The sequence below is a fragment of the Hemiscyllium ocellatum genome, chromosome 15, assembly GCF_020745735.1.
Source record: "Hemiscyllium ocellatum isolate sHemOce1 chromosome 15, sHemOce1.pat.X.cur, whole genome shotgun sequence".
In the NCBI taxonomy this organism is placed as follows: domain Eukaryota; kingdom Metazoa; phylum Chordata; class Chondrichthyes; order Orectolobiformes; family Hemiscylliidae; genus Hemiscyllium; species Hemiscyllium ocellatum.
The window spans coordinates 54,934,727-54,947,683 of NC_083415.1; the positions used below are offsets into that span (position 1 = coordinate 54,934,727).

At 39.5% G+C, this 12,957-nt stretch overlaps 1 protein-coding gene across 1 annotated transcript in view; it reads right to left on the reverse strand.

Moving 5' to 3' along the window:
• dhx35 (DEAH-box helicase 35) overlaps nt 1-5,290 on the reverse strand; it is a 75,103-nt gene extending 69,813 nt beyond the window's left edge. Inside the window, exons 1-2 of the mRNA XM_060836131.1 lie at nt 5,238-5,290; nt 2,653-2,786 (exon numbers count right to left, since the gene is read on the reverse strand). Coding sequence (XP_060692114.1) covers nt 2,653-2,786; nt 5,238-5,277 — 174 coding nt within the window. The 5' untranslated portion in view covers nt 5,278-5,290. The remainder of the gene's footprint in view (nt 1-2,652; nt 2,787-5,237) is intronic.
• Nucleotides 5,291-12,957: the final 7,667 nt, after the last annotated feature.

The following is a 12,957-nucleotide window of genomic DNA, read 5'->3' on the forward strand; positions in this document are numbered from 1 at the left end:
TCAGCAAATATACTAACCCACCCTTTCACTTCCTCATCCAAGTCATTTATAAAAATCACAAAGAGCAAGAGCCCCAGAACTGATCCATGCAGAATACCACTGGTCACCAAGCTCCAGGCTGAATACTTTCCATCTACTACCATCTTCTGTCATAGAGTAATAGAGATGTACAGCATGGAAACAGACTCTTTGGTCCAACCCGTCCATGCCGATCAGGTATCCCAACCCAATCTAGTTCCACCTGCCAGCACCCGGCCCATATCCCTCCAAACCCTTCCTATTCAGATACCCATTCAAATAGCTCTTAAATGTTTGCAATTGTAACAGCCTCCACCACATCCTCTGGCAGCTCATTCCATACACATACCACCCTCTGCATGAAAAAGTTGCCCCTTAGGTCTCTTTTATATCTTTGCCCTCTCACCCTAAACCTATGCCCTCTAGTTCTGGACTCCCCCATGCAGAAATGGCTATCATGATGGGGCGTAATTTTAAGGTGATTGGAGGAAGATTAGATTAGATTACATTCCCTAGAGTGGAAACAGGCCCTTTGGCCCAACAAGTCCACACCTACCCTCTGAAGAGTAACCCACCCAGACCCATTTCCCTCTGATTAATGCACCTAACACTATGGGCAACTTAGAATGGCCAATCCACCTAACCTGCACATCTTTGGACTGTGGGAGGAAACTGGAGCACCCGGAGGAAACCCACACAGACATGGGGAGAATGTACAAACTCCACACAGACAGTCGCCTGAGTCAGGAATTGAACCCGGGTCCCTGATGCGGTGAGGCAACCATGCTAACCACTGAACCACCATGCCGCCCCAGGGGAGATGTCAGAGGTAGTTCTTTACAGAGAGTGGTGGGTGTGTGGAATGCACTGCCAGCAGGGGTGGTAGAGTCAGATACATTAGGGACATTTAAGCGACTCTTAGATAGGTACGTGGAAGATAGTACAATGAAGGTTATGTAGCTTAGTCTGATCTTAGAGTAGGACAAAAGGTCGACACAACATCGAAGGCCGAAGGGCCTGTACTGTGCTGAACTGTTCTATGAAATGTTTTTGTCACATGACTGAAATCAGAGCTTGTTGAATTGCTTAAATATACAACCCTGGAATTCTAAATCTTGTCTTAACATCATGAGAAGAGCAGCTCCAGGCTTTAGCAGCTAAAAGGCCTTCCATTCATCTTTCTTTCTCAAAAGCATCAGAAAATGTCTCAGATACCTGCTGCCAAACTGGACTAGATTAGATTACTTTTAGATTAGATTAGATTAGATTACCTACAATGTGGAAACAGGCCCTTTGGCCCAACAAGTCCACACCGACCCTCCGAAGAGTAACCCACCCAGACCCATTTCCCTCTGACTAATGCACCTAACCTATGGGCAGTTTAACTTGGCCAATTCATCTGCACATCTTTGGATCATGGGAGGAAACTGGAGCACCCGGAGGAAACCCACGCAGACACAGAGAGAATGTGCAAACTCTACACAGACAGTTCCCCGAGGCGGGAATCGAACCTGGGACCCTAGTGGTGTGAGGCAACAGTGCTAACCACTGAACTACTGTGCCGCCCTAAGTATAAGAAAGAAAATACAAAGATTGTATTGCATAAATAAAAAACTTTAAGTGCCATCCAAATGCATCCCAGTTCCTAGGGAAAGAATTATTCTGAGATCAGCCAACTGACTCCCGATTGGAAGAAATTAACTTCCATTTCTTAGTGACCAAGTAACTGTAAAAGCATCAGTGCTCTTTTTAGCATTTTGGGTCATGATGTTTCCCTCTGTCTACAGCTAGTTCGATGCAGTTGGAACATAGAACATTGATAGTTGGCTTTTTGTCCTTTGACTCCAATTAATATAAATGAACACAAACATTGATTTATTTTTTAAAAAATAAACAATATGTTGTCATTCCTTCCCTTTCTTTCTACCTTGCGTGCTTTCTGTGAATAAAATAGCTAAGCAATACCTTGCAATTTTAATGTTTTGTTAATAAACCTTACATTTCATTTTAACTTAAAAGGACCTTGCCTTAGGTTTATTTCAAAGTTGGATTCCGAAAAAAACTGGTTTACAGAACATGCTTTGCCTTATCTCAATAAGGGACATGAGTAAAAACTGAAAGGACTCAACTAAATACCAGCTTGCTGTCTCATGTTTGAGAGTGAAAAAGCAATCATAAACTAAATTCACCCCCCTTTCCCTTTTGTCCATGGCACACAACAAAACGTTTGAGTTGGCTACGTGGAGCTGTCAGATATTTCTTACTGTTTATTGCCATAATTTAAATGCTACATCCTTGTGGAAAATATGATAAAACTGAAATATTTATCATTTTTAAAAAGCCTCCTCTCAAGAAAATAAAACTAAAAAAGACTTGCTTGTCCTTTATTAAGGAAAAGATAAAAACTAGCCAAAATAATTCATCTGTCAAACACGCATAAATAATACAAAAAGACAAAAAACTGCAGATGTTGGAGATCTGAAACAAAAATACATATTGTTGGAGAAACTCAGCAGGTATGGCTGCATCAGTGGGGAGAAAAGAGAAACAGAACCAGCAGAAATAATTACATTCTTAGAAGTAAACTTAAGAATGGATGTCAGACATAATAAATATAAATTATTATCAATATACCTTAAAGATAGGAAGCTTTTGCCTCTGTTGTTCTATCGAGAGGGATGCATATCGATTGTAAATCACTGCAGTGCCACTTGATTCTGCAGAACTCACTCGCTCCTCAGATAAACCCACACCAGGTCCCTCGGTACCTAAATGGGATACAGTGAAACCCAATTTTAAAATCAGCCTTTCTTTTTGAAATAAAAATGTAATCCTTCTCATTTCCCTCTTGAAGAACTCACATTCCTGCCAAAGAATGTGTTTTAACCTGTGAACTTCCTCAACAATTAGAGGAGGTATTTAACTGATTAGTTGATCACAAGATACTTTTCAGTCTTACCCATTATTCACTACGGTCATAACGTGTCACCTGTCAGAAATATGGCTTTCCCCTCCACTGTCCCAGATTTGAATGAAGATAGGACCTTACAAACCATAAGAAAAAGGAACAAAGACCATTTGGCCCCTCATACCTTTATAGTCTAAAGGCATAATCCTACAATTATAGCCAGTCCTGATCTCTTTAAGAGCATCAGCCCTGGTTTAAATTCATCATTTGTGTTGCTTAATCAAAAGGGAAGTGGGTTCAATTCATTCTCCAGAAAACTGAGCACACAAATCTAGGGTGACATTCAGGGAGTGCTGCAATGTCAGTGGTGCCTCTTTTAGATGAGCTTTTAAACCAAGGCCCAGTGAGAAATCTCTGTTTCCTACATAAGAATAGCGACTAGACTTGAAAAGTCTAGATTGGATATAAAGGTATTTTCAGACATTCTTGAAGGTCATCTCACAAATATAAATTCTTTCCACTGTCAACACTCATTTTTATTGCCAGACAGAAAACCAACCAAGGAAATTTCAGTTGGATTGCTAGGATTCATGTTTCAAAGTGGCTTGGAATCCAAACTCACCAAAATATTTTATTTCAATTTGTTCACAGAGCATTTATTGTCCATCTCTAGTTTCCCTTAGGAAGGTCATGGTGAGCTGGAATCTTGAAGACAACCAAATGGCGTGTTAGGCTAATCTGTTAGCAGCAAACTACAGTCCTTTGCAGTGACCTGGAGTCACATGTTAGCCAGGCGAGTTAAGGAAGGCAGAGTTCCTTCCGAAAAGGATATTAGTAAATGAGATGGAATTTTACAACAATCCAGTAGCTCCATTACTGATACTATTTTTAAATTCCAGATTTATTAACTTAATTGAATTTAATTTCCCTAATTTTCATCATGATTTTTCAATTCATGTCTCCAAAGTTAGTTTGGTCTTTTAAAATACTCATCATACAATATGGCCCCTATGTTCTCATTCCCCACATGATGATACTCCAATACATTGCTTCACTAAGCAATAGGATGGGGGCTTTTATTCATTCATGGAATGTGGGCCAGCACTTATGGCAACCTTTGAGAAGCTGCCTTCTTGAAACATTACAGCCAATTTATATTAGGTAGACATACAATGACAGTAGGACAGGAACTCCATCTAAGATTAACCATGGGAATCACACTCTCAGTCATGTAATCATCACTGGTGGAAAAGAGAACTAGGGCATTTCCAGAAAGTCACATGGAACAAAGGAAACACAGTGAGTCCACTGCTGCTGCTCCTAGACATAAATGTTTAATTAAAGTCAGTCAGAAAAGGAAAACTCCATCTTTCATTGCAACATAAGAATCTCAGAAGAGGCAAGTTACAAACATATTGAACTCCATTGGGTTTTTAATCATTCAACTGTTTACAAACTGCTCAGTACCTGAGGTTTCTTAACCATAAATTCATTTTAAATATTAAAAACAAAAAAAGTGCTGAAGAAACTCAGCAAGTCAGACAGCATCTGTGGAATGAGATACAGAATTAATGTTTCAAGTTCAATGTGCCTCTTCTTCAGCACTCCAAATGATTCTGCCAGACTTGCTGAGTTCCTTCAGCGTTTTATTTTAAATTTGATATGAATAATTTCGTTATGGACCCCAGGCAAAGCAATTTGCAAACTGTTGTTTGTGATCGCACTATAAGGAAATTGCATAAAAAAAGTAAATTACTGCAGATGCTGGAGATCTGAAATATAAAGAGCAAATACTGGAGGCACTCAACAGCATCTTCAGAGAATTTTCGAACTTAATATATTAACTCTGTTATCCTCTCCACAGATGCTGCCGAGTGCCTCCAGTATTTCCTCTTTTTACTTCAGATCTCCAGCATTCGCAGTGATTTTCTTTTATTTTATTGTAATGCCATCACAAGCCCTTCAGACCAGGAAGGGGTCAGTCAGGGACTCAATCCTGCCAGGGCAAGAATAAACATGGCAACAAAAGGACACTGGGGACGGAGAACGACCAGGAAACCCTGTCGGGTGTTTAAACGTCGAGACAAAGTTACCATAACCAATTCCCCGGGCACCTTCCTGCGATAGTCCCTTTTCCAAATTGAAATAACGTCCATTCTGCAGCAGCTGACAGCCGTCCTCTCCGTATTAAAATGTGAAAGTTTTTCTTTAATTTATGGCTCTACGGGCTACCTGCCGCTGCGCAGCAATGTCCCCCCGCCGCCGCCGCTCCGGATTTTAACTCATTCCTTTCAATATTTCATTTTTTTACCTGGTTTCCAAAACTTCGGCACTAACATGGGGGCCGCCATCTTGGTGTGAAAGGTCACCGGGCGATCTGTCAATCATCATGATGTCACTCAAGGACGGCCAAGCTCCCTCTTTGCAGAGCTGCATTGGGTCACAGTCAGCCCAGTTAACCCAACCTTGGTATTTTTTTTTAAAAAAACATAAAAATGGATAATATACATAAAGGTCGCATTGCATTTGTTGGTTTGCTTCATAGTAGACCAATTAGAAGAGGAGAAATAGAAGGTCCTGATTTATCTCATGACATTAAATGTTGGGTTACTGATTCAAACAAAAGAAAACACTGAAACTGCCAAACAAATATCTGAAAGTGACTTTTGTTTTTAAACAAGAAAGGTGTGACCAGAACGTTTGAACTGGCAGAAGAATTTGAACGAGTAAGATGGGGTGGACCAAATTGAAATATAAAATGGTCATAGAGGGTAGAGTGATGATTAAGACATTAGATGCCTTAGGTAACGATGATAAGTCACTAGAAGTGATTGCATCGATAGTTCTGAGGAAGCGGCCAACCAAACAAATTAACTTTGTGACAAAGCTTACAGTATTACAGCCAAAGGGTGGAATTGGAGGGAGAAAATGGAGCAAGGAAAGGCATGGCAGGAAATTGCACGGTCCCAGTTGCAGTTTAAATGGGGTTCGGATGGTATGTAAAGGATATTTTAGAAAGGAAATGAAAGAAGGGAGCGATTATATTAATAATAATTGACATTATGAATGGTGAAATCATCCATATGTGCATTAGTGTCAGCCCTGGAATCATTCCAGTCAAACCAAAGAGTGCATAATACTTTGGTGAATGTTTTATACAGCAGTTGAATAATAATTTAAGAGAAATGTATTGCAAATCATGAAAGCTTGTGGCAAGAGAAATGCCGTATCTACACATTGATTTGGACAGAAATAACAGAATGTGTACAAAATATTTTCAAAGTAACCTTCAAAAGCACAAGCCATTCGTTTAACATGGGGAGCAAGAAGCACCTGATTTAATTATGACAAAATGTTTGAAAAAGACTCCCAGATGGAAGAGTGTATGTAAAAGCTCTGGAATCAGTTAAGAAACAATTAGATATTTCAAGTCAGAAACACTGGAGTTCTTGGAATGATTAATTAAGATGGGCCAAACAACCCTGAATCACCATAATTATCTTGTAGTGACATTAGAAAGAATTCATTCTTGTGTACTAACAACATATTGGGAACAGTAAAATAATTGATGCACCATTAGGTTTGAATAATAGAAAATAAGTCATAAACAAAGGAATTAAATAGTCGAGGGAGTGGAATATATTGAAATAAATTATTGGTTCTGATGAACAGTGGTGTTGAACAGCAATCATCACCTATAAAGGCCAATGAAAAGATGTTTATAAAGGTTAATAGTCAGGATAATAAATGCATCAGCAAAAGGTGTTACAAAAAGGTGGGCTAATTAAAACAAAGTTGAATGTAAATTGTCATTTTGTATCTTCTCACACATTTTCTTTCTTCGGAGATTGGTGGCAAAGTGTTGGAAGGATTAGTAGGTATCACAAATGCTTTTCTGTTCTGACTCAGAAGTAAGAAGTTCCACACACAATGACAAAACCCCAAATGAATGTCAGTTGATCATTAAAAGTCAGAGATGCTAAGTAGATTGCTCGACAGTTATCTTGCTTCATTCTTCACTAAAGATGAAAAATGTCATAGTAAATGTACATAGAAGCGAGAGATAAAAAGAAACAAAGACAGATTATAGAAATTAATAAAATTACATAGTCAAAGGGAAATGATTAGATATTGATCTTAAAATGTACTTTACACTCTCAATAACTAAATTATATGGTGGCAAATTATTTATTTAAAAAGAGAGACAAACAACATCATTGTGTCTATTTGCTTAAATTGTTTCACTAAGGACAGAATCTGAGAGTGCTTGGAAAGTGCAAATGGATTAGAAGAGCCTGTTTGGTCTTCTAGCCAGAGGGTAAATTTAACTGAATGGGCTTCTTTGATAGTCAATAATATATTTGGATGCAGAAGGATCAATGATTGACATATAAATCAATCCTGTAAAGGCATTTGATAAGGAACCGTATATGAAATGTCTAAATAGAGAACCATGGAATGAGGGACTACTTGCTGTACAGATTGGAAGTGGGTTATCAGGTTAAAAATCAGAATTTGGGATGAAAGAATCCCTAGACAATGATGTGATGTAGAGGAGTTGGTGTTGGACAAAGTTAAAAACCACACAACACCAGGTTATTTGGAAGTATAAGCTTTCAGAGCACTGCTCATTCATCAGGTAGCTGGTGGGACAGGATCATAGGACACAGAATTTATAGTATAGCTTGTACGTCCAAATAAGCCTGTTGGTCTATAATCTGGCGTTGTGTGATTTTTAACTTAGATGATTGTGAATAGTGCTTCAGCTTTTCATTACATTAAATGAAAGCTCCTCAACTGAATATTAATGACAAGTCAGAGCATCTTTTTATCACAGGATTGTCACAGCACAGAAGGAGACCATTCAGGCCATTATGTCTGTGCTAGCCCTCGGGGCGAGCAACACATCAAGTGCTATTCCCAACATCCTCCCTGTAATCCTGCAGCTTCTTTCTTTCCAGATAACAAACCAATTTATTCTTGAATGCTTTAACCTGAGTCTCTGGGCATTACATTCCAGACCTTAACTACTCACTGTTTTATAGGAATGAGATATTGTCAAGAAAAAAAATGTGATGAGGAATACTTTACATTTACGACACTACAGTAATAATGCTTCATGTTTAAGACATTTAATCCACAACATAGATTGGGATGTACAATGCAAATTTGCAGTCAAAATAAACTCAAGTCTGATCAAAAAGAGTAAAGAATCCTAGGCTGCTGTACACATTTTCACATTGTTGACAATAACCTAAAACATCTTTGTTATCACTAGCAGATTAAATGTTCAGCTGTTGACTACAATGAAAATCTCTCAAGTGGATTCAAGAAGAAAATATACTTAAGTTTGAGATATTTACAGAAAGGAAGTTCAAAGAGTGCTTAAAAGATTTATTGAAAGGTACTTGAGTTATACATTCTGTTCCAATAAAGTTTGTGTAGTATTTGGAATGCAGTATAGTTGTTTATCTGCTTGGATTAAGAAACAGAATTGACTACATTGTGACATCAAGATGACTGGCTAAGTTAAAAAATAAGGTTTTACTGATCGAATGTATCCCAGAAGTGAGAGGTAAGGAAAGAAATTGCAAGACCCTTTGCAGAAATATGTGCATCATCTATAAGTATGGGTGAGGCACCTAATGACTAGAGGGTGGTTAATGTTGTACTTTAAAAAGGGTGGTAAGGAGAAATCGGGAAACAAATGATCTGGTCTCCTTCCTATCGGAAAGATGTTGTGAAACTTGAAAAGGTTCAGAAAAGATTTACAAGGATGTTGCCAGGGCTGGAGGGTTTGAGCTATATGGAGAGGCTGAACAGGCTGGGGCTGTTTTCCCTGGAGCATCGGAGGCTGAGGGGTGACCTTATAGAGGCTTACAAAATTATGAGGGGAATGGATAGGATAAATAAACAAAGTGTTTTGCCTGGGTTGGGGGAGTCCAGAACTAGAGGGCATAGGTTTAGGGTGAGAGCGGAAAGATATAAAAGAGACCTAAGGGACAACTTTTTCACACAGATGGTGGTATGTGTATGGAATGAGCTGCCAGAGGAAGAGTGTAGGATGCTGATACAATTGCAACATTTAAAAGGCATTTGAATGTGTATATGATTAGGAAGGGTTTGGAGGGATATGGGCCAGATGCTGGCAGGATTGGGTTGGGATATCTGGTTGGAATGTACGGATTGGACTGAAAGGTCTATTCCGTGCTTTACATCTTTATGACCTGTGAATGTAACTTCAGTTGTGGGTAAATTATTGGAGGTGATTTTTAAAGATAGGGTTTATGAACATTTAAGAGAGGCAGAGGTAAACATTGAATAGGGATAGTCAGCATGGTTTAGTGTGAGGAAAATCATGTTGCACAACTTGATTGAATCTTTTGAGGAAGCTATCAAACCAATTGATGATTGTAGAGCAGCAACGTTGTTTACATGGACTTTAGAACCTTCGACAAGGTTCCACATGGCAGACTAATTAGTAAAGTTAGGTCACATGGGATTCAGAATGAGCTTGCCAATTGGATATTATTTGGCTTAATAGCAGGGTACAGAATGATGGTGGAGTGTTGTTTTTCAGATTGGAGGCCTGTCACCAGCAGTGTTCCACAGGGATCAGTTCTGGGTCCTCTTTTGTTTGTCATTTATAGAAATGATTTTGATGAGAATATAGAAGGCATGGTTAGTAATTGCAGACAACACCAAAATTGGTGACATAGTAGACAGCGAAGGAAGGTATTGGAGACTATGAAGAAATCTTGATCAAATAGGTTAATGGGCTGAAAAATGGCAGATGGATTTCACTCTGGTACTGCATTTTGGTACAACAAAAGGGGATAGAAGTTAGATAATTAGGGCCTTGGATAGTGTTGTAGAGCAGAGAAACTTAGGGGTACAGGATCTTAATTCTTTGAAGCTTGCATCACATCTAGACAGGATGGTTAAAAAGGCATTTGGCCATTTTGCCTTCCTTCCTTAATCCTTTGAGTATAGGAGTTGGGAAGTCATGTTGAGGTTGCACTGAGCATTGATGAGACCTCTTCTGGAGTACTATGTCCAGTTCTGGTCACTTTGTTACAGTAAGGGTATTATTAAGTTGCAGAAGGTTCAGAAGAGATTTTCCAGGTTGCTGCCACCTTTGCAAGGTTTGACTTATTAAAAAAAAGGTTGGATAGGCTTGGACGTTTTTCACTGGAACGTAGGAGATCGAGAGGCGACTTGATAAAGTTTATAAAATCCGGAGGAGTACAGATAGAGTTAATGGTAGGTGTCTTTTCCCTAGGAGGGGGATTTCAAGATTGGGGGGAGCAATGAGGTGAGATGAGGGAGATTTTTTTTTAAAAAAGGCAAATTTGTTTCACACAGTGTGGAATGAACTTCCTTAGGAAATGGTGGATGTGGGTACAATTACAATGTTTAAAAAACATTTGTATAAGTACATGAATAGGAAAGGTTTGGAGGAATGTGTGTCAGGAGCAGATGGGTGGGACTAATTTAGTTTGGGATTATGTTCAGCATGGACTGGTTGGACCAAAGGGTCTGTTTTCATGCTGTATGACTCTGACTCTGTTTACTTAAAGATGTAGGTGGGAGTGGGGATGGGAAAAAGCAGGATGGAGGAATCTGAGAAACAAAAGGTATCGACAATGGAGAAACCACCATTGGATAAGGTAGGAGGCAAAATCAACACTTCAGGAAGGTTCAGTGTTAATCACACAAAATGTTTAACATGAAAATCTTGACATGTGGTCGTTCTCCAGATATAATTGTAGGAATTGGCAATACTAATAACAGACATGTAGCAGAACAATGCAGGTAGTGTTGGCAATATCAAAAAACAAGAATCAAATTCCAAATTCTTCTGAAATTGGGATTTAAAAAGTTATAACCTTGCACAATTTACTGACTGATAGAAAATTTTACTATTGGAGCCACCAATGATTTATTTCACTGGATTTTGCAAGAGAATATCAGATTTAGTACATAACATTAAGTATCTATGAAACCAAAGGTTAATTCACAAATACTATTTAGACAGAGTCATAGAGATGTATAGCATGGAAACAGACCATTTGGTCCAATACGTCCATACCAATCAGATATCCTAACCCAATCTAGTCCCACCTGCCAGCACCCGGCCCATATCCCTCCAAATCTTTCCTATTCATATACCCATCCAAATGCCTCTTAAATGTTGTAAATGTATCAGCCTTCACCACTTCCTTTGGCAGCTCTTTCCATACATGTATCACCCTCTGCATGGAAAAGTTTGCCCCTTAGTTCTCTTTCGTATCTTTCCCCTCTCACCCTAAACCTAAGCTCTCTAGTTCTGGACTCCCTCACCCCAGGGAAAAGACTTTGAGTATTTATGCTTTCCATGCCGTTCATGATTTTATAAATCTCTATAAGGTCATCCCTCAGCCTTGGACACTCCAGATATGTGTATTATCGATAGTCACAGGTGAGGTATTGGAAGACTGGAGTTTGGCTAATGTGGTGCCAGTGTTTTAGAAAGGTGGAAAGGACAAGCCAGGGAACTATAGACCAGTGAGCCTGACCTCAGTGGTGGGCAAGTTGTTGGAGGGAATCCTGAGGGACAGGATGTACATATATTTGGAAAGGCAAGGACTGATTAGGAAGTCAACACAACTTTGTGCATGAGAAATCATGTCTCACAAACTTGATTGAGTTTTTTGAGGAAGTAACAAAGAGGACTGACAAGGGCAGACCGGTAGATGTGATCTATATTGTCTTCAGTAAGACGTTCGACAAGGTTCCCCATGGGAGACTGATTAGCAAGATTAGATCTCATGGACGACAGGGAGAACTAGCCATTTGGATACAGAACTGGCTCAAAGGTAGAAGACAGGGGGTGTTGGTGAAGGGTTGTTTTTCAGACTGGAGGCCTGTGACCAGTGGAGTGCCTCAAGGATTGGTGCTGGATCCTCTACTTTTCATCATTTATATAAATGATTTGAATGTGAGCATAGGAGGTATAGTTAGTAAGTTTGCTGATGACACCAAAATTGGAGGTGTAGTGCACAGCGAAGAAGGTTACCTCAGATTACAACTGGATCTTGATCAGATGGGCCAATGGGCTAAGAAGTGGCAGATGGAGTTTAATTTAGATAAATGCGAGGTACTGCATTTTGGGAAAGCAAATCTTAGCAGGACTTGTACATTTAATGGCAAGGTCTGAGGGAGTGTTGATGAACAAAGAAGTCTTGGAGTGCAGGTTCATAGCTCCTTGAAAGTGGAGTCGCAGATCGATAGGACAGTGAAGGTGGCGTTTGGTATGCTTTCCTTTATTGGTCAGAGTATTGAGTACAGGAGTTAGGAGGTCATGTTGCGGCTGCACAGGCTATTGGTTAGGCCACTGTTGGAATATTGTGTGCAATTCTGGTCTCCTTTCTATTGGAAATGTTACCATCTGAGATTTACGGACTATACCACTCATTTTTAAGTTTGGGATTTATTTTATCACTTAAATCACTGGCAAATAATGAATGTTTACCGACGTTTGAGGCTTTGGAGACGGTTTGTAGCTCAGGTTGTGGCTGACGTCATCAGTTGGCTCTCTGAGCTGATAGGTTCATTCTCAGACGGTTTGTCACCATGCTAGGCATCATCTAGTGAAGCGTTGGTGTTCTGCCCTGCTTGCTATTTGTGTGTCTTGGTTTGTTGTGGTGGGTGATATAATTTCTGGTTCGGTTTCTGAGAGTTTGATAAATGGGGTCCAGATCGATGTGTGTGTTAAGAATGTTTCAGTTTGAATGTCAGGCCTCTTGGAATTCCACTGTCTTTGTTTAGCCTGTCCCAGTAGAACAGATGTTGCTCTTAGTTGGTCATGTCTTTTGGCAGCTAGTTCATGCTCATGTATCCTGGTGGCTAGTTTCCTGCCAGGTTTGTCCAATGTAATGTTTGTTGCAGTCGTTGCAGGGTATTTTGCATCTGATGTTCGTTCTGTTGGCTGTGGGTATCGGGTCCTTTCACTTCATCAGTAGTTGCTTTTGTGTGGTAGTGAGAACAAT